Genomic DNA, 19369 nt, shown 5'->3' with positions numbered 1-19369 from the left:
AAAATTGGGGCCTCCATGTAAGCTACAGCTTCTTGTACTCCCCCAGGTGTCTAGTTTTCAGAAATGTCTGGGTTTGGTAGGTTTCCATAGATATCCGTCAAACCCGGGACCAAAAACGCAAGTGACTCCCTTTGCAAAACCAGGGTGTTTCGTGAAAAATAATTTTGATATCTCCACAATACGTTTTGGGCCATTTCCTGTTGCAGGCACTAGGCCTACCCACACAAGTAAGACTTGGGGGAATCCTGAGTGGGTGGAAGTTTGTGGCTCCCCACAGATTCCAGAACTTTCCATCACAGAAATGTGAGGAAAATGTGTTTTTTTGATAGTATGAGGTTTGCAAAGGATTCTGGGTAACAGACCGTGCAGCCGAGGTAAGCGCTGCCGCGGACCGGACAACTAATTTGCCGCCAAATCGCAGGGAAGTGAGGCCACGCCCACCGCCCTTAGGCCACGCCCCCCCCTGAAGACTATATAAGACGCATTGAGGAAATCAACCGCATTAGCCTGACTTACACTCCTGAGGCGGAAGCCGGGAGCCACGATTGCCAATTTGTTTTAAAAGCACTGATTAATAGCTGTTTTTTAAAATTATTTCACCTGTTGCACGCTAATCCAGAGCACTCGCCCCTCCTTTGAGCTGCTCTCAGACCGCGCAGCCGAGGTAAACGCTGCCGCGGACCGGACAACTAATTTGCCGCCAAATCCCAGGGAAGTGAGGCCACGCCCACCGCCCTTAGGCCACGCCCCCCCTGAAGACTATATAAGACGCATTGAGGAAATCAACCGCATTAGCCTGACTTACACTCCTGAGGCGGAAGCCGGGAGCCACGATTGCCAATTTGTTTTAAAAGCACTGATTAATAGCTGTTTTTTAAAATTATTTCACCTGTTGTTGCACGCTAATCCAGAGCACTCGCCCCTCCTTTGAGCTGCTCTCAGACCGCGCAGCCGAGGTAAACGCTGCCGCGGACCGGACAACTAATTTGCCGCCAAATCGCAGGGAAGTGAGGCCACGCCCACCACCCTTAGGCCACACCCCCTTCCATCCTCATAAGGATGTGCCCCTACCGGACGCGCAGTGGACGAGCGCAGCGGGCGCGCCTAAGGCGAGCCCGTCTGCGCCCGTCCGCGCCAGTACGAGCCCAGGGCCCAACACCCCTACTCCCCGTACTGTAGCCCCCCACTACATATTCGTCAGACACTATCAGGAAGCTAATACCAAACACCCCTGATCTCTGTCTCCATTCAATCTCCCCAGAGGAGAAGCATGACAGATGTAAACATTGTGCATACAGATTCACCATGCACTCAATCCGCAAAGTACGGACATTCAAAATGGCTCTACTCAACTGTAGATCACTACCAAAACATAGTACCGAAATAAATGTACTTATTCAAAACTACAATCTTGAAGTACTATTCCTCACGGAAACATGGATCAGTCCCTCATCAGATCCAGACATAGTCCAATCCCTCCCTCCAGGCTACACGATTAAACACCTGGACAGACCAAAAGGGACAGGAGGAGGACTCGCAATTATTACTAAAGCCCATCTTACCTGTCAGCTTAAGGACAGTCCAGTCCTTAACTGCGAAAATGTTCAATTCTCGCTACAACTCTCACCGGAAAAGACTCTGTCAGGTATACTTATTTACAGACCCCCGTGTCCTCTCGAACAATTTCCCAACTCCCTGGTAGAGACCACCACTTCCCTAGCCTGTTTATCCCCCAACTTTACAGTGCTAGGAGACCTCAACATCCACTTTGACAATCCAGGGAATACATCAAGGAAGACCTTTCAGCAATCAGCCTTTCCTTGAAAAACCTCCTGCCCACGCACAAAAAGGGTCACCTCCTGGGCCCCATCTTTTCAAACATCCAAGAACTGTCTACCTCCGCTCCCCTTCCCATCCAATGGACAGATCACCACCTTATCCTGTTCAACATCCCTATCTCCTGTCAATCCACCCCCAACCCTACACCCCAAGCACCATCCCGCCCGTGGAACAAATTAAACATGGATGCCTGGTCCCTCCAACTCTTAGCTACCTCCCCCACCCTGAGTCATGATCCCTCGCTAGCAGACAACCAACTCCGAGAATGGATAACATCGTCTTTGGACGCAGTTCTTCCTATTAAACAGCTACCTAGTAAGAGAAACTCTTATAAATCCCCCTGGTACACCCCGGAACTACGAGATCTACGCAAAAAATTTAAGAGACTGGAACGTACCTGGAGAAAAGACTGGACTCCTAACAATAAAGAATCCTATATATCAACTATGAAACAATACAAACGTCTCATCAAAAAATCACAAGCCACTTACTACGAAGAAAAGATCATGGCTGCATCCAACTCCTCCAGGGAGACCTATCGCGTAGTAAAAAGTCTCTTGAAAGTACCCGAACCGCAACCAGTTGCCGACCCCTTCGGTACTAGATGCACCCAACTCGCTAAATTTTTCTCGGCCAAAAATTCAAAAATAATAATGACTTTTCCAAACACCAATTCAGCCATGGGCCTCCCACTTGGGCCCGTCAACCCAGACTCACCAACGCTTAATGCTTTTCTTCCCGTCTCTACCGAGAAGCTGTTGGATACTCTCAGCCGGGTGAAGAGTGGCTCACCAGACTACCCAGTCCCCATGAGCAAACTCAAACTAGTAGCACCCATCATAGCTCCCCATCTTTCGACGCTGATAAATGCTTTGCTCGCCTGCGGCATAGTTCCCATCAGCTGGAAAAACGCGGTAGTCCGCGCACTCATAAAAAAACCTCATCTGGACCCACTGGACCCCTCGAATTTCAGACCTATCTCCCTCCTTCCGGGCATTAATAATGTGGCGGAGAGAATCGTCAATGAACAACTCTCAACATTCTTAGAGTCAAACGGTCTTCTCCGCCGCTCACAGACAGGATTCAGACCTGGACAAGGGACTGACACCGCCCTTCTGGCAGTGATTGAGGAGGCAAGTTCTATTCTAGACGCAGGAGGATCAGTGGCAGTGATCCTCCTGGACCTGAGTGCTGCCTTCGACACGGTGGACCACACCATTCTTTTACACCGTCTCCAAAAAACGGGCATCTCAGACCTAGCTTTGGCCTGGTTAAAATCCTACTTGGAAAACAGGACCTTCAAAGTGGTCGACAGCCACGGCCAATCCAAATCTCTCCCCTTGAACTGTGGAGTCCCTCAGGGCTCCTCCCTGAGCCCCACACTTTTTAATGTTTACATGGCCCCCCTGGATGACATTGTCACTCCATTCGGCATTAAAGCGGTCATGTATGCAGACGATACACAACTAGTCGTCTCCATCAACCAAGCAGACCAATCAATGGACAAACTAGTCTCCTGTCTGCACAACATTTCTATCTGGATGGGCGACTCCAGGCTCAAACTCAATGGAGAGAAATCCGAAGTCATGCTTCTGGGCAACCCAAACAAAATACCCTCAACCCTTGCCTGGCCAGCCAGTATGGGTATCCCTCCCACACCAAAACAAGAAATCAAAAGTCTTGGCTTCTGGCTTGACCAGGAGCTCAACCTAAGAACCCAAGCAATAAAGACAGCTGGAACCTGCTTTGGGCTCATGCGAGTAGTCCACAAGATCCTCCCGCTCATTCCCCCCCCCCAGTCTAGAAAAATCCTGATGCAGGGCCTTATTTTATCAAGACTGGACTACGGAAATGCCCTATATCTAGGTGCACCCATAGCTACCATAAAGAAACTGCAGCACACTCAAAATGCCGCAGCAAGACTACTGACGGGAACAAAATCAAGATGCTCGGAAAGAAAACAATCTTCTCGCATTCCGCAGACTGCTGAAAACCTGGTTGTTCCCTAAATAATTCCACCCATTGGAGGTATGTCAAGCTTTAATGTTAACGCTGGGACGCCCAAGGGTAGCTACGCGCTTTAGAAACCTAAAATCAAATCAAATCAAATCATGAGAGCCACACAAGTTACCCCATCCTGAATTCCCCTCGGTGTCTAGTTTAAATAAATGTACAGGTTTGCTAGGTTTCCCTAGGTGCTGGCTGAGCTAGGGCCATAAATCCAGAGCTAGGCACATTACAAAAAAAGGGTCAGTTTTCACAGGAAAAATGTGATGTGTCCGCATTGCGTTTTGAACTGTTTCCTGCTGCGGGCATTAGGCCTCCCCACACAAGTGAGGTACCATTTTTATGGGCAAACTTGGGGGATTGCTGGGTGCATGGAAGTTTGTGGCTTCCCACAGAAATGTGAGGAAATGTTTTTTTTTACATAGTTTGAGCTTTGCAAGGAAATCTGGGTAACAGAATCTGGTGATAGCCACACATGTCACACCATCCTAGATTCCCCTGGGTGTCTAGTTTTCAAAAATATACAGGTTTACTAGATTTCCCTATGTGCCGGCTGAGCTAAAACCCAAAATCCACAGCTAGGCACATTGCAAAAAAGGGTCAGTTTTCACTGGAAAAATGTGGTGTGTCCATCCTGCATTTTGGGCCGTTTCCTGTTTTGCTGGAATTAAGCCTACCCACACAAGTGAGCTGCCATTTTTATTGGCAGACTTGGGGAAATGCTGGGTGGGTGGAAGATACTTGCTCCCTACAGATTACAGAATTTTCATCACAGAAATGTGAGGAAACATGTTTTTTTACAATGTATGAGATTGGCCAGGGATTCTGGGTAACAGAACCTGGTGAGAGCCACACAAGTCATCCATCCTGGATTTCCCTGGGTGTCTAGCTTTCAAAAATGTACAGGTTTGCTAGGTTTCTATTGGTGCCCACTTAGCTAGGGCCAAAAGTCCACAGCTAGTCACATTGCGAAAAAAGGGTCAGTTTTTAGTGGAAAAGTGTGATGTGTCCATGTTGTGTTTTGGACCATTTCATGTCGCAGATGTTAGGCCTACCCAAGCAAGTGAGGTAACATTTTTAGCGGGAAACTTGGCAGAAAACAGAATAGTAAAACAAGTGTTATTACCTTTTGTCTTCCTATGCATTTCTGCCTTCCAAATGTAAGACAGTGTGTAAAAAAAAGTCTTTTCGAAAAATACCCTCTAATACCAACAAATTCAGAGATGCACAAATAACCACTGCTACTAAACTCTATATCTTGTTCACATTTTATATATATATATACTTCCTTGCTACATATTTTTCACTCTTTATATTTTACCAAATGAATTACTGTATACCCGGTACACAATGACAAACCATTGCAGGGTATATTTCAGTTATTGACTCTGGGTACCTCGGGTTCTGGGTGAACCAACAAGCCTCATATATATCCGCAACCAGAAGGGTCCTGCGGACGTAACGGTATATAGCTTTTAAAAATCTACCACAGTTAGAAGAAGTTACAGGTGAAAATGTAGCCACAAATGGCTGTTCTTTTTTTCAACTAAATTTCAATATTCTTTTAATTCAACTGTTACTTTCACTGGGGAAAGCTTGAAGGATCTACAGAAATGACCCCTTGCTGAATTCAAAATTGTGTCTACTTTTCAGAAATGTATCACTATCCAGGATCCATTATTGGTTTCACACTCATTTCTACCACTAACTGGCAGGAGGTTGAAAGCACAAAAAGCAAAAATAGGTTATGTCCCAGTAAAATGCCAATACTGTGTAGAAAGTGTTGGTTTTCTGACAAAAGTCTGCCTGTTCCTGAAAGCTGGGACGATTGTGATTTTAGCACCACAAACCCTTCATTGATACAGTTTGCAGGGAAAATACCAGATGCTTTCTTCTGCTGCACTTTTTTCCAATTTTTCCCCAAAACTACAAAATGTTGCTGTATTTAGCTTAATTTCTCAAGCCCCTCCAGGGGAATCCGCAAACCCTGTGTACCTTTAGGATGCTGGACGAAAAGGACACAAATTTGGCATGGATACATTATGTGGACAAAAAGTTATGGCACAAACTACCCCAAATAGTCACAAAAAGGGCGTGGTCCAGGTGGAGGCCTGGCAGCGAAAGAGTTAACAACGCTGTGTACAGCTGTGTATAGTAGTTTTCCTATTATGAGTGATGTAATTTGTTTCTCTCTGTTTTGTTGTCTCTATATATAGTAATATTAAAGATATCCACGCGCTTCTTGAAGTGACAGTCTATGATGAAGACCGAGACAGAACTGCTGACTTTCTGGGCAAAGTTGCCATACCCTTGCTGTCTGTAAGTGGCATTCACCTGACACAATGCTTTGCCCTTCCCTTCCCGCCAACTGACCCCCTCCCCTCGATCTCAAAAAAAGAAATCTCAGCTCTGTGGCTGTCATTGCGCAAGCGAGGTTTGTAATAATAACGCAAACATCTTTTAGCATACTGCGGTCCGCGGCCATGCTGCCTCCCAAGATAGTTAATTTTTCCTGACAGACTTGGCTCTGGTAATGAACAGGTACTTGTCAGAATTGCCACAGTTGTTTTGGGCTCTCTGTCAGTTTCAGCAGCTGGGGGTCAAAGGTCGCGGAGGGAGTGTATTCAGTGGAGACCACAAGACAGACGGCTGTCATGTCTTTTTTCCCGCAGATTCAAAATGGTGAACAGAAAGCCTACGTCTTGAAAAACAAGCAGCTGACAGGGCCGACAAAGGGGGTCATCCATCTTGAAATAGATGTGATTTTCAATGCTGTAAGTCCCAACTTTAGCTTCCTTCTTTGTACTGCTAAAGAGTCCAGTTTCTCGAGAGCCTTTGTTCCCGGTTTGTAGAGAATTTCTGGCAGTCCCTCGTTTTGTCTAAATCTTGATGTGAGCTGAATAATTCTCTTCTGCCCGCGGCTTAACGCACACAATCGCTTGCTTAGTTACTGCTTTGATAGTTGCAATCCTCTCAATTATATTTCGACAAACGAAGTGGCAATGATATGGTGTATTTTTTTCCCATTACAAATGCAGAAATATATATATTTTTTTTATGGATTTGACTAAATTCGTAACGTTTAACAACACATTTATAGCAATATTTCCAACTCGGTGTAAATTTCCAAGTATATCATATAGTAATATTCAAAATCAGCTTTGAGTTTTAATAAACTGCAATATGCATTTATGTGCTGATTTGTGTTTGGGATATAAAGTAATATCACATACTTGATAGAAAAAATCGAATTAATTGATCTTGTCTGCAATCACAACCTATGACCCTGACTCTAATTTTAATTTGCAGGTGAAAGCCAGCCTAGCAACATTAGTACCAAAGGAACAGAAATATATTGAAGATGAACCAAGACTCTCCAAGCAGGTAAACAAGGAGACGAAAGTTAATAGATTTTGCAAAAGCCTTGCTTAAATACGAAAATGTAATTGCCTTTTTTATTTTTTAGTCCTTCTGGACAGGGAGATCTGTCAGTACTGGCGGCAGCCGGTGTAGCAAAGGGGGGTGGTGTGAAAGAAGGGTTCCCCAAACAGCTCTTTCAATGCATCTCAATTCTGTCCTGCATTGTATCTATTTTCCCAGCTCGGGCTTCCCTTGAACGCTAATTGTTGGGTTTCTTTTGCTATGGGGACAGATGCTCACCGTGGACCTTCGAAATCCCTTCACTTTGAATTTCAAATTAAATTATGAATTCTTTCCTCGATGGGTAGCACATGGATGCAATCACACATGTATTCCTATATAAAATATTGCAGTGTCCACCCAACTGCATTGATTGATGTGTGTATTGTATTGACTGCAATAAAGATAGTACTGCATGATGTGTTATATTCAACCATGAGAGATATACAGTAAATTCGTGAGTAAAGCATATGAATAATAAATACAATGTCAAAAGCTTTGGCATACAAGTGAAAGAGGCTCGTTTAGGCATTCAGTAACTCATTGCACACTCACTCTGTCACTCGCCCTTGCACTAATACATCAACACACCCATCCACTGACTGATACAATAGAAGTAAACATTGGCAACGCCAAAAGGTCTGTCTTATAAATTAAATTGCCTCTTCAATCACTGGAGAGTTTAGACAGTCACTAACATCATAAATGCCCTCAGTAATTTATCCTTGCACTCATACAGCCATTCATCCATCCCCTGACTCATTCTTGCACTCACATTCTTACCCATTCACTGTAAAACCTTCTCACGGAAACAACAAGTATATGTAAAATAAAAGAAAATGCCTCTACCTAAACATGGTAGGTGTATTAAACAGTAAAGTTAAGGATATCAGCATGCATCCATCTTTTTTGAAAATATTTTCTACTGATTTTAAAACTAATACCATTGTAAAAATAGCAGTACACGTGCAATCAGTGAGGATCGCATAAGTTATACATATCCTGGAAATGCATAGTTCTACCTGCTTAAAAGAAAGCTTCCAGAAGTGGGCGTGGGGGTTATAATGGGCTAGAGCAGGTAAAAATAAAACTATATCAACTTATCAATTCAACATGAACAGATGAATAAACAATAGCCAATTGCACCAATGGTGTCATATCTAATTCCAAAGGTGTCACTGTAAGACTTGTCAATAATCCTATGTTAAATTTCCCAATTGTAACCAAGATTCACAGAGCATTATCAATCCCGACACAAAATTATCCACATCAGTGAACAGGAGGTGGGTTTCACAGACAATGCCTGAAGCTCCACATTAAGGAAGTTCATCAACACCTTTAGTGTTCAGTAGGAGAAACATCATTGTGAAATTTGATAAGTCATCAGTGATGTCATAAATTATGTCATAGAACATGTCATGAGTGATGTAATATGTGTGGTTATAATCAATGCTTTGCTAACTATAACGTGAATTTCAGTTTCTTTTTAGTTCAAAATGTTAATGTTGTCACTGCATATTCACCTAATTATAACATCACTTTAACCTTTGTTTTTTTTTAATATTTTTTTTATTTTATTATTTTTAAAAATTGTATACAATCACAAATGCTGTTGCTTGTTTAACCATGACTGGTTGAGAACATTAGTACATTACTGTATATGCCGTTACCACCTTACTGGCTAGAGTTTTTCTAGAGAAGTAGGTGCAGGAGGAAAGGATAGAAAGGTTAGAAATGAGAGAGAGAAAGAGGATAGGACAGGCATATAAGGTTTAGTTTTTTAAACAAAATCAGATCATTATATCACATCTAACTATAATATTATTTTAAACTTTGCTTTTTTCAGGGAATTTCAACTTTTTTTCATGTAAATTAATAAAAATATTACCATACGTAAAGTCAATCCCCCACCAAAGGCTATTTCACGTTGGGGTTGGCCACAGGGCCTTCAGTGAATCCCCCCATTAAACGACTAAACGCTGAGACGCTGATACCTTTTGCAGTTGGAGGAACTGATTCCGTGCAGCCTGCCCTCTCCCCCTTGCTGGGGGACACCGCCGCTTCCGCGCTACAACTCGCAGCACCCGCTTCGCGGGTGCCGCCTCGCGGCTAGCAGCGAGGGGCAGACGCTGCCTTTGTGGTAAAAGGAAGACCGGAGGAGCCTGCGAGGCGGAGTGCAAGCAGGGACTCTCTAGACCAGGAGTCCCTGCGCTGACCAGGTGTTGTTGTTGGACGCGCCCCCTGGGAGACACGCCCCACGCTCGCAACGCCGCCTATATAACGCTTAGTCCAACGCTCAGCGGGACGCGAGTGGGACGCCGGGCAAAGCCCGGGCAAAGGGCGGGCCCTCTACGGCCCTCATCGGCCAGAAGAGGCTGGCCTGGGCTACCCCCCTAAAAGGCAGCACAACCATCAAACCATCGAGCTCACAAGGTAACTGCTTGTGCAACAAACTATTTCGTGCACCAAAACTATTCATATTGCATTGCCTCGTGCTCTATTATGAGGAAACCGGCTAAAAAGTCAAAAATGCCCACATTAAGATCAAGCACAAAACCCAAATCAGACCCCCCAAAACCAGTACTGTGGAATTTTAGTTTGCGAGCTAAACATCATCTGCGCCAGCTTGTCACCCACGTACAGCGTGCACGGCAGCCATTTTAGGTATCATGGTCTCCCTGTCCACGATCGATCGCCAGCGCGCCCCTCTGACCCAGCAGGCATCCTCCGCGCACCCTGGCTCCCCCTCCCTCCCTCTCATGAGCATAACCCTTCTGCATGACCCTGTCCTTGGGAGTCACGCCTGCGCCTGACCAGCATCTCCTCTCCTCCCATGAATGCCCCTCTGTTGATAAACCTTCCCTCCGCGCTCGATTGTCCACGCGGCATGAATACCACTCCTTTGATGACCCCTTCCCCCGTGTCCAGCTGTCCACACAGGTCCGAGGCCATCGCCTAAGCCGGGAGATATCATTTACTGCTACTTATTGTATGAAGTCACTCTTCTTCAAAGGACCCTCTATTGATCAAGACCTCCCCACCCCCCGGGATATGATCAGGCGCACACATCCTAAGAATCGGCAGAACACTCAGCTGCGCGATGACCCCTTCCTCTTATCAGCAGGTTGAGGATCTCTATTGTAGAGGCATGTGGGGTGGGATTGACACGAGGATTACGGGGATGTCTTTTTTCCTTACTTCACAATGTTCTGATTGTAATAAAGAAAGGTCACATGCCATAAACCAGTGTATAAGAGGCCAGGCCTTCGAGAGGCTGTTAGAGCACCTCGAGACGATACCTTGTTGTCTGATCTGATGTGTTCTGCTCCGTCGGAATAAAACTTCTGTTTCCTGCCTTCTGGTCTCCGACGCCTGCCTCATTGCTTGGTAATTTGAATGGTACAAAGGCGGTTAGCGCCGGGCAAATCTTGAAAAAGGTCATAGCCCTACCCTTTTTCCACAATTGGCGTCCCAAAGCGTGGGGCCCATCAGCGACACGTGGATCCAGTGGGAGAGGTCCCGACGACAGAGTGAACGACTGCAACGATCGGGAGAGCTCGTGTCCGATAGACCCTCGTCTGACAGCCGATCATCCGACCTTCACTAGTTCCGAACAGACCTCTCTCGAGTGATCTACGGTCCTGACTGGGAACCATCAGGAGTGCCACGAACATCACGAAGAAGAGAGGACGATCGGGCGCTGGATTCAGAAGACAGGAAACCGTCCATGCGGTCCGGGTAAGGTCGTGTAGACACGACAAACTGAGAAATGATTGTTTGGTTTGGATAATACTAGTATTACGCTTTGTTGAACCCTCTGGAGATTCACCGTCTGCAAACGGAGAAAACAACAGGCTCTCTCTTTGCAAGCAGTGAAGGATAGGTAACGCAGACTTTTGTCCCCATTGTAATCCGTCGTGCCTATCTTCCTCCCCCACTGTTTTCCCGAACTGTCGTTCGTGGATTATTGTCTGGAGATTCTTTGTCTGCAAACAGGGAAGAACAAGGTCTCTCTTTGCAGGTAGAGAAAGAGTGGGTAACGCAAACTTTTCGTACCCACTTATTCTCCCCACTGATTGTTTGATTGACCAAACATTGATTGTTCGGTATTGGTTATTTTGAGGTATTCACCGCCGGCAAACAACGGAGAATAGAAATATTCTGTCTAGTCTTTGCCCGCCGTGATAAGATAGGTAGTGCAGACCTTTGTCCCCGTTGTAACCCGTCATGCCTATCTTCTCCCCACTGATTGGTAGCCTGTACAGCCCGGACCGCTTTTTAGAGATGTAACAATCCAGCTCCACTGGAAGGCACCCCTAATAAGGACATGTTCACTAAGCATGGACTAGTCTCTATAGCTTATACTAAACTATGGCATAAATATACAAAGAAGAACCCTGAAAGTCAGTGGCCACTGATGGGTTCCTTCGATGAAAACAAAATAAAAACATTGGAAATAGCGCTCCAGAAAAATAGGACCACGCCCACTATGCTCGATAGTATAGGCATGTGGCGCAAAGAAACGGAACAACGAAAGAAAAGAGAAGAAGCAAAAATAGGGAAAGAATTGCGAAAGGCAGCCCACCTAGCCTCTAAGCAACTAGAAGAAGAAATAAAAGAAAGAAAGGAAGCTACACAAAACCAAGAATCAGGGTCGACAGGTCAATGTCCTGTTAGGACCCCCTCTGCGCTCTACCCTGAATTGCCCTCCAAACAACGGGCGAACGATGAGTTACTGCTAGGTCCCCCAATCATCTACATGCCCCCTCCTTATGCCCCCTGCCAACAAAGCTTGCAAGCCCCGAGTGCGAGCGAAAGTGACCTTAATGCTAGTGCACCAGCCCTCACGGCCTCCGCACCAGCCACATTAACAACATCGTCAGACGACCCCGAGGCTAGCAAACAACCACCAGCCAGACCAAATAGGTTGAGCAAAGATGAGCGGGATGGGATCGACAAAATAGCAAAAACATTAGTAAAACGAAGGGAGAGCGAGGAATACACAATGAGCATATATAATTCACATGCCGACAGCCACAGACGGCATTTCGTTTTGCGATTCAGCTATCACATCCTGAACGCATATGAAGATAGGTATCAAAGTAAGGGCACCGCTAAACTAACAACGCTGTATAGGAAGATTGATGTTGGAGATGGGACTGAATGTGAGGCGACGGAGCTCTTCATGCAGATGCTTGAGGTCCTCCGCCACCTCACGGAACAAAAACCAGAAGCCAAGGTTACAGTCCCTGAAACGACCTCAGTAGAAGTAGCCAATACTATGATGCCCATCAGAGAGGCGGCCCCTTACTGGATCCCGCCACGTGGCCTGGGAACAAGCGACGATATTAATCACGCAGATGCAAAAGGGAGAGTTGTGTATAATTGGGTTTACCAACCATGGGACCGACAAGATATCCTAACCTTTAAACAAACTCTGCCCGATTTGAGAAAGAACCCGACAGCATTCTATACCGAATTAGGCACAGCCTTGGGTTCGACGATAATGACTTTAGCGGACATTGACTTGTTCTTCGGGTTATGCCTGCCAGCTGACGTGTGGAAGCAAATCCGGAAGGCTGACCACACGGATCTGTTTGGACATACCTGGGACCAACTCGGTAAACTAGATAGACAGCGAGAGCCAGGAAGGAAACCAGTAAAGGACATACTGGAACTCCCAGACAAACTAGTCCAGAAGTTAAAGACACTGATCCCAGAAAGAAAGGTAGACTGGTCGATAGTCACGGCCTGTCGACAGAAACCCCAGGAAGATGTGTCAGAATACTTCTCCCGATTCGAGACAGTGTTCTCCGACTACAGTGGCCAAGACATGACCACCGCAACCGGACAGCACCTGTTTGTACAAAATTATGTAAAGGGCCTAACACAAGAGGTCTCCCAAAAACTGCAGACGAGTGAGAGTAGTTGGGGGGCCTCCAAACCCGCAGCTATCCTTCAGATGGCTCAGTATTACGAGCACCAAAAGAATGAGAATGATAGGGCGTCCGAGAAAAAGAAGAAAGATTTAAAAGAAAGGGTAATGATAGCCCAGATACAAGGTATAGCGATAGGACGGGAACACCAAAGGGGGAACTACCAATCGACCACCCCCAGAAATCTACCTCCTAAAGATCACTCCCCAACACCACACACTGGACGTAAAGACATTAGCAATGACCAATGCGCCTTCTGCAAAGGATTCGGCCACTGGAAATCCGAGTGTCCGGTTCTGCTAGAGATGAATAGAAATAGGGACCCCAGGGATGTGGCAGGTGGTCAGAGAAACAGAGGACAAGGACGAGGGCACACAAACGACACCAACAATGACAGATCAGGGAGATTGAACACATTTGACCGCCCCCGACAGAACCAATATCAACTGTCCGATGGTGAGAATGCCCCTGATTTTGGATAGGACTGCCAGGGGCAAGGGAGGGATCCAGTCGAGCTCTGTGTTGACCAGCAAGGTCCTTATGTCACCGCTAAGGTCCTGGGTACAGAGTCTCCATTTTTGGTAGACACTGGGGCGACACGTAGTGTGTTATCGAAACGACTGATTCCAAGGGCACCCTTGTCTGGCTCACACATTACATCGATAGGTTTCGATGGGACGCCCTCCACTAACCCCCTGTCCGTACCTATCACCTTTGACCTAGAAAGCAATACCACTGACACGACATTTCTGCTCTCCTCCAACTCCCCTGACGCCATTATGGGCATTGACTTACTGAAACATTTTCGAGCTACCATTAGGTGTTCCCCAGATGGAATCCGAGTCATCCTGTACGACAACCCAGGCATGTCCAGATCCTGCCCCTCACGACACATGTGCCCCATAAATGACGCTGACCTGTCCTTGCTTGACACCCTGCCTCCGTACCTGTGGGCCAAAAATGACTCTGATGTGGGACGAATGATGATTGACCCTATTCATATAACTGTAAGACAGGACGCTATGCTCCCGAAACTCCCACAATATCGGATATCCCCAGAGGGCGAGAAGGCACTGGTAGCGATCATTCAGTCTCTGGTAGATGCAGGAGTGGTTGAAGAGGTGGTCAGCAACGTCTGCAACAGCCCAATCCTACCTATTGTTAAGAAGCAAGGCGAAGGAGATGAGAAAGCATACCGCTTCATCATCGACTTGCGAGAAATTAACAAAGTGGTTGTACCCCAATACCCTGTAGTCTCCGATATCACCACCATTCTGACCCTCATCCCGTCCACTGCCACCACCTTCACTGTTATCGACCTTAAGAATGCGTTTTTCTCTATCCCCATCCATCCAGACAGCCGTTATCTCTTCGGCTTCACTTTAAAATCCCGCTCGTACCGATTTTGTAGAGCTCCCCAAGGGTACACTGAAAGCCCCAGCATTTACAGCCAGGCCCTCAAAAGACAGCTGGATGCTTTCCAGCTACCAGATGGAGTGGTGTTGATCCAATATGTCGATGATATCCTTTTGGCGGCCGACACCACCCCACTTGCAATCACAGCCACTATCCAACTCCTACACTTTCTTGCAGAGAATGGCCATAAAGTTTCCAAAAAGAAATTACAGTTCTGCCAGCCACAAGTGACATACCTAGGCCATCTCCTGTCCAAAGAAGGGAGGAAACTCACGCCCGACCGAATCCAAACCATCCTAGACACCCCCGTCCCAAAAACACAAAAGCAAGTCCGCTCTTTGGTTGGCCTAACCTCTTTTTGCAGACAGTGGTTACCTAATTTCAGCCTCATTGTAAAGCCCCTACTTGCCCTGTTAGCCAAAGATGTCCCCTCCCCGCTCCCTTGGACCCCTGAGTGTCAAACATCCTTTTGTGAATTACGAAATGCACTCTGTTCAGCACCCGTCCTAGGAACCCCGGATTACTCCAAACCCTTCTCCCTCTTCACCCACGAAAGGGAGGGGTGTGCATTGTCTGTCCTGACTCAATCAGTTGGTCCTAAGCTGCGCCCTTGCGCCTACTTCTCCGCCACTCTTGATCCTGTAGCCAGAGCTTTGCCTGCCTGCCTTCGAGCAGTAGCTGCCGCTGCTGTCTCTATCCGTCAGAGCGAGGGAATCGTACTTTCCAACTCCCTCACTGTGCTAGTACCCCATGCTGTCGACACCCTCCTGAACCAAACCAAGACTCAACACCTGACTAGCGCATGACTGACAAGGTACGAACTGACGCTACTTGCACCCCACATCACACTAAAGAGATGCACGACTTTGAATCCTGCCACATTGTTGCCCCTGCCTGAAAATGACCCCGACGTTCCTCCCATACACGACTGTGTGACCCTCACGGACGAACAAACTAGGAGTAGAGTTGACCTCCGAGATACTGCTTTCACTGACCCCGATGGAGAGCTATTGGTAGACGGCTCATGCATCAAACTCCCAGATGGCACCACTTCAGCTGCCTATGCAGTTACGACAGCCCGAACAGTAGTTGAGACAGCCTGCATCACACAACGATCTGCCCAGGCAGCAGAGCTGATAGCCCTCACACGAGCATGCATCATAGCCACAGGGACCACTGCGAACGTATATACAGACAGCCAGTATGCCTTCGGGGTGGTTCACCAATTTGGGCTCCTGTGGAGGGAGAGGGGATTCCTGACGTCCCACGGCACCCCTATCCTCCACGGAGATCTAGTCTCCGCCCTGATTGAAGCAGTTCTCCTCCCCAAACGATTAGCGGTGATCAAATGCCAGGCACACAAAAGGGTGACAGACTTAGTCGGACAAGGGAATGCACTGGCCGACATCACTGCACGAACCACAGCTGAGAATAGGACGGTGACACGCATGTATTTGACCAGGTCACAAGCAGAGAAATGGACTGACACAAGGGAAATGATCAGAGACATCCAGTCGGCCAGCACCCCTCACGAACTGATTAAATGGGCAGGGGTGGGTTTGAAGGATGATGAGGGCTGCTGGCGAACAAAGGATGCCAACAGATGGTTGTTACCTGACTCATATCTGATCCCCATACTGACGATGGCACATTCCCCTGCACACATAGGATCCGCACCCATGATCGAACTCATTTCCAAAGTCTGGCACAACGACAAAATCCCCGACTCAGCCAGACGCCTAGTCCAACAGTGCCTTATCTGTCTGCAACACAACCCCGGGAAAGGAACTGTGGTACCCCGGGGAGGGTTTGGGATCCCCAATCACCCCTTTGAGGTCCTACAGATGGACTACATCCAACTAGAGAGATGCCAAAGCTTGAAGTATGTACTAGTCATCGTATGTGCCTTCAGCAAATGGGTAGAGGCCTATCCAACCCGTGACAACACTGCCATGACTACTGCCAAAGTACTACTGAAAGAGTTCTTCCCTCGCTATGGCCTTTGCCGAATTTTATGGAGCGACAATGGCCCCCACTTCATAGCTGAGGTTATCCAATTAATCTTAAAGGGGTTGGGGGTGAAGCAAAGGTTTCATGCGGTCTTCCACCCCCAATCCGCCGGCCTGGTGGAACGCCATAATGCCACACTGAAGCTGAAATTGTCAAAAATAGTGGCCACCACTGGACTTAAATGGCCGGATGCCCTCCCACTGGCATTATTATCGATGCGCTCCACTCCCACCAAACACCATTTGACCCCCTATGAGGTTGTATTCGGGCGACCGATGAACCTCTGGACTGCTCCCAAACCAACCTCCATTCATGACGTCCCGGACGTCCTACTGTCTGATTATTTGTGCAAATTAACTAAAACGTTGTCTGTCATTCATCAACAGGTGCAGCAGGCCATCCCCGATGCTTCCAGGGGCCCCGGCCACGACATCCAGCCGGGAGATTTCGTGCTAATACGAAATTTCCAACGGACCAAGAGTCTGGAACCCCGGTGGACGGGCCCCTGGCAAGTGCTGATTACCACACGGATGGCGCTTCGAGTGGAGGGGAAGAGGCACTGGCTGCACGCACATCATTGCCGAAGGTCTCTGCAAACTGGCCACGACAGAAAACATCAACACCCAAGAAGAGCTCCTGAACAAAGACCGACCGACATTGAACTGTTATCCCGATACTGAGGCACTCGAACTTGCAAAATTCTCTGATCCCACTGTGCCATCCAGAGAAGGGTATTTCCTGCGTCGAAAGGAGGGAGCTTCGGCTAAGTAGGCCACGGACTAAGTTGAATCTCAGAACGGTGACCTAAGCACAACCAAGGGTTGCCGGGAGAGAAGCTAAACGAAGTCTGTGGTTCTGCCCGCTACCGAGCCCCTTGAAGGTGATGGAAGCGCCAGATAAGAAGATGATGGAAGCGCCAGACAAGAAGATGATGGAAGCAACAGGAAATACCCACTATAGAAACCCAAAGACTGACAATTTGCACAAATCAAAGACAATCGCCCTCTTTATTGTCTTCCTCTTCTGCCTCCTCCTCATGACCTCCTTCTGGATTCTGGAGGAAAGCACATCGGCTCATGAGGCATTGCTACCTACTGCACAACCAACACCCCTGAAAGAGCATCACCTAATCTCTCTGTCGCCTCAGCTCCGAGAAAGGCGCAGGGAATTCTGGAACAATTCCTTCGTGCAACTGTTGCACCAACACAACCTTGCTGCAAATGCTACGAACTGCTGGATCTGCGGGTTGCTCCCGCATGCCACTGGACACTCCATTCCCTTCATCCCTTCTCCTTTCTCAGTTCACGGCTCCTGCCTCGCCTGGTTGATCCTCATGCAAGAGAGCCACAAGGACAACGCCACTTCCAGCCAGACAGTGTCGCACTTCTACTCTGGGTTCTGGCTGAACAAAATCGGAAAGACCTCTGCTCCCCTGTGTCCTGCGCTCACAGGCGCCACCTTCCTTAAAGACATTCCAGCCAAAGAACGTGTCGAAGTACAGGTGCTCCACAATCCAGCTAGATCCACCTTCTCTCATCTGCAAAAACAAACTACTGCCACTCTGACGGTGGCTCTGTCTGTTATCAATGTCACCGGTCTTGTGTGTCTCGAAGGCCAGGGAACACAGCCGGTGGGTCGCAGTTCCTGCCGAATCATCAGAACATTGGACTCAGCCGACCCCCCTTCCTTTGTTGCTTCTCCAAACATGTACTTTGTGTGTGGCACCAAAGCCTACACCTGGCTCCCGAAAGGTTGGAAGGGTATCTGTTACATTGCCTTCGTTCTTCCACCCACATATGTAGCCCCTGCCAACCATCACCGACAGAGGCGTGCAAATGACATTGAACAAGCCGACTCCACTGGAGCACAGTTCCTGGATGCCGCAAAGGGACTTGTTCCTCTGTGGGGGCCAATGGCAAACAGCCGCGCTATCCGACACCTGACCCAGGCAGTAGAAACAACGATCAACATCACGGCTGGCATCCTCGCTAACAACACGGCTGAGCTTCAGGCGGTCCGCCTTGTGACCCTACAAAACCGCCTTGTCTTAGACGTGGTCCTAGCCGACCGAGGAGGAGCCTGCCGCATCATCGGATCCAGCTGCTGCACCTACGTGCCAGACAACTCGCCTTCAGTCTACAAGGCAATTGAGCACCTCCACAGACTTTCCTCGGAGGTTCACCAAGAACAAGAAAGATGGTCGCTTGGAAGCTGGTTTTGGGACACTTTGAAGGACTGGGGTTGGAAGTTATTTTCTTTCGTACTGATACCTGTTGTAATATTATGTGGGTGTTGTTTAGGTATTCAATGTCTGCCATCTTTGTGCAGCCTCGTTTCTAACTGTATGTGCCCAAAGACTTTGGACTTCCGAACTGAGCACATGAGTCCCCTCTATGAAGTAGAAATACGTGGCCTTATGGGGATAAATCCGAACTGACAAGTTGGCGAGACATGTTAAAAGGGAGGACTGTGGAATTTTAGTTTGCGAGCTAAACATCATCTGCGCCAGCTTGTCACCCACGTACAGCGTGCACGGCAGCCATTTTAGGTATCATGGTCTCCCTGTCCACGATCAATCGCCAGCGTGCCCCTCTGGCCCAGCAGGCATCCTCCGCGCACCCTGGCTCCCCCTCCCTCCCTCTCATGAGCATAACCCTTCTGCATGACCCTGTCCTTGGGAGTCACGCCTGCGCCTGACCAGCATCTCCTCTCCTCCCATGAATGCCCCTCTGTTGATAAAC

General features: G+C 47.7%; 1 protein-coding gene across 1 annotated transcript in view; it reads left to right on the top strand.

Moving 5' to 3' along the window:
• Positions 1-19369, top strand: part of MCTP1 (multiple C2 and transmembrane domain containing 1) — a 1759297-nt gene that overhangs the window by 1166675 nt on the left and 573253 nt on the right. The window contains exons 12-14 of the mRNA XM_086960921.1: positions 6063-6165; positions 6519-6620; positions 7156-7230. Coding sequence (XP_086817047.1) covers positions 6063-6165; positions 6519-6620; positions 7156-7230 — 280 coding nt within the window. The remainder of the gene's footprint in view (positions 1-6062; positions 6166-6518; positions 6621-7155; positions 7231-19369) is intronic.

This window comes from Lissotriton vulgaris, chromosome 3_1 (assembly GCF_964263255.1).
Source record: "Lissotriton vulgaris chromosome 3_1, aLisVul1.2, whole genome shotgun sequence".
Taxonomy (NCBI): Eukaryota; Metazoa; Chordata; class Amphibia; order Caudata; family Salamandridae; genus Lissotriton; species Lissotriton vulgaris.
The sequence above is the reverse complement of the archived record's forward strand: the minus strand, read 5'-3'. Positions and strand labels throughout refer to the sequence as shown.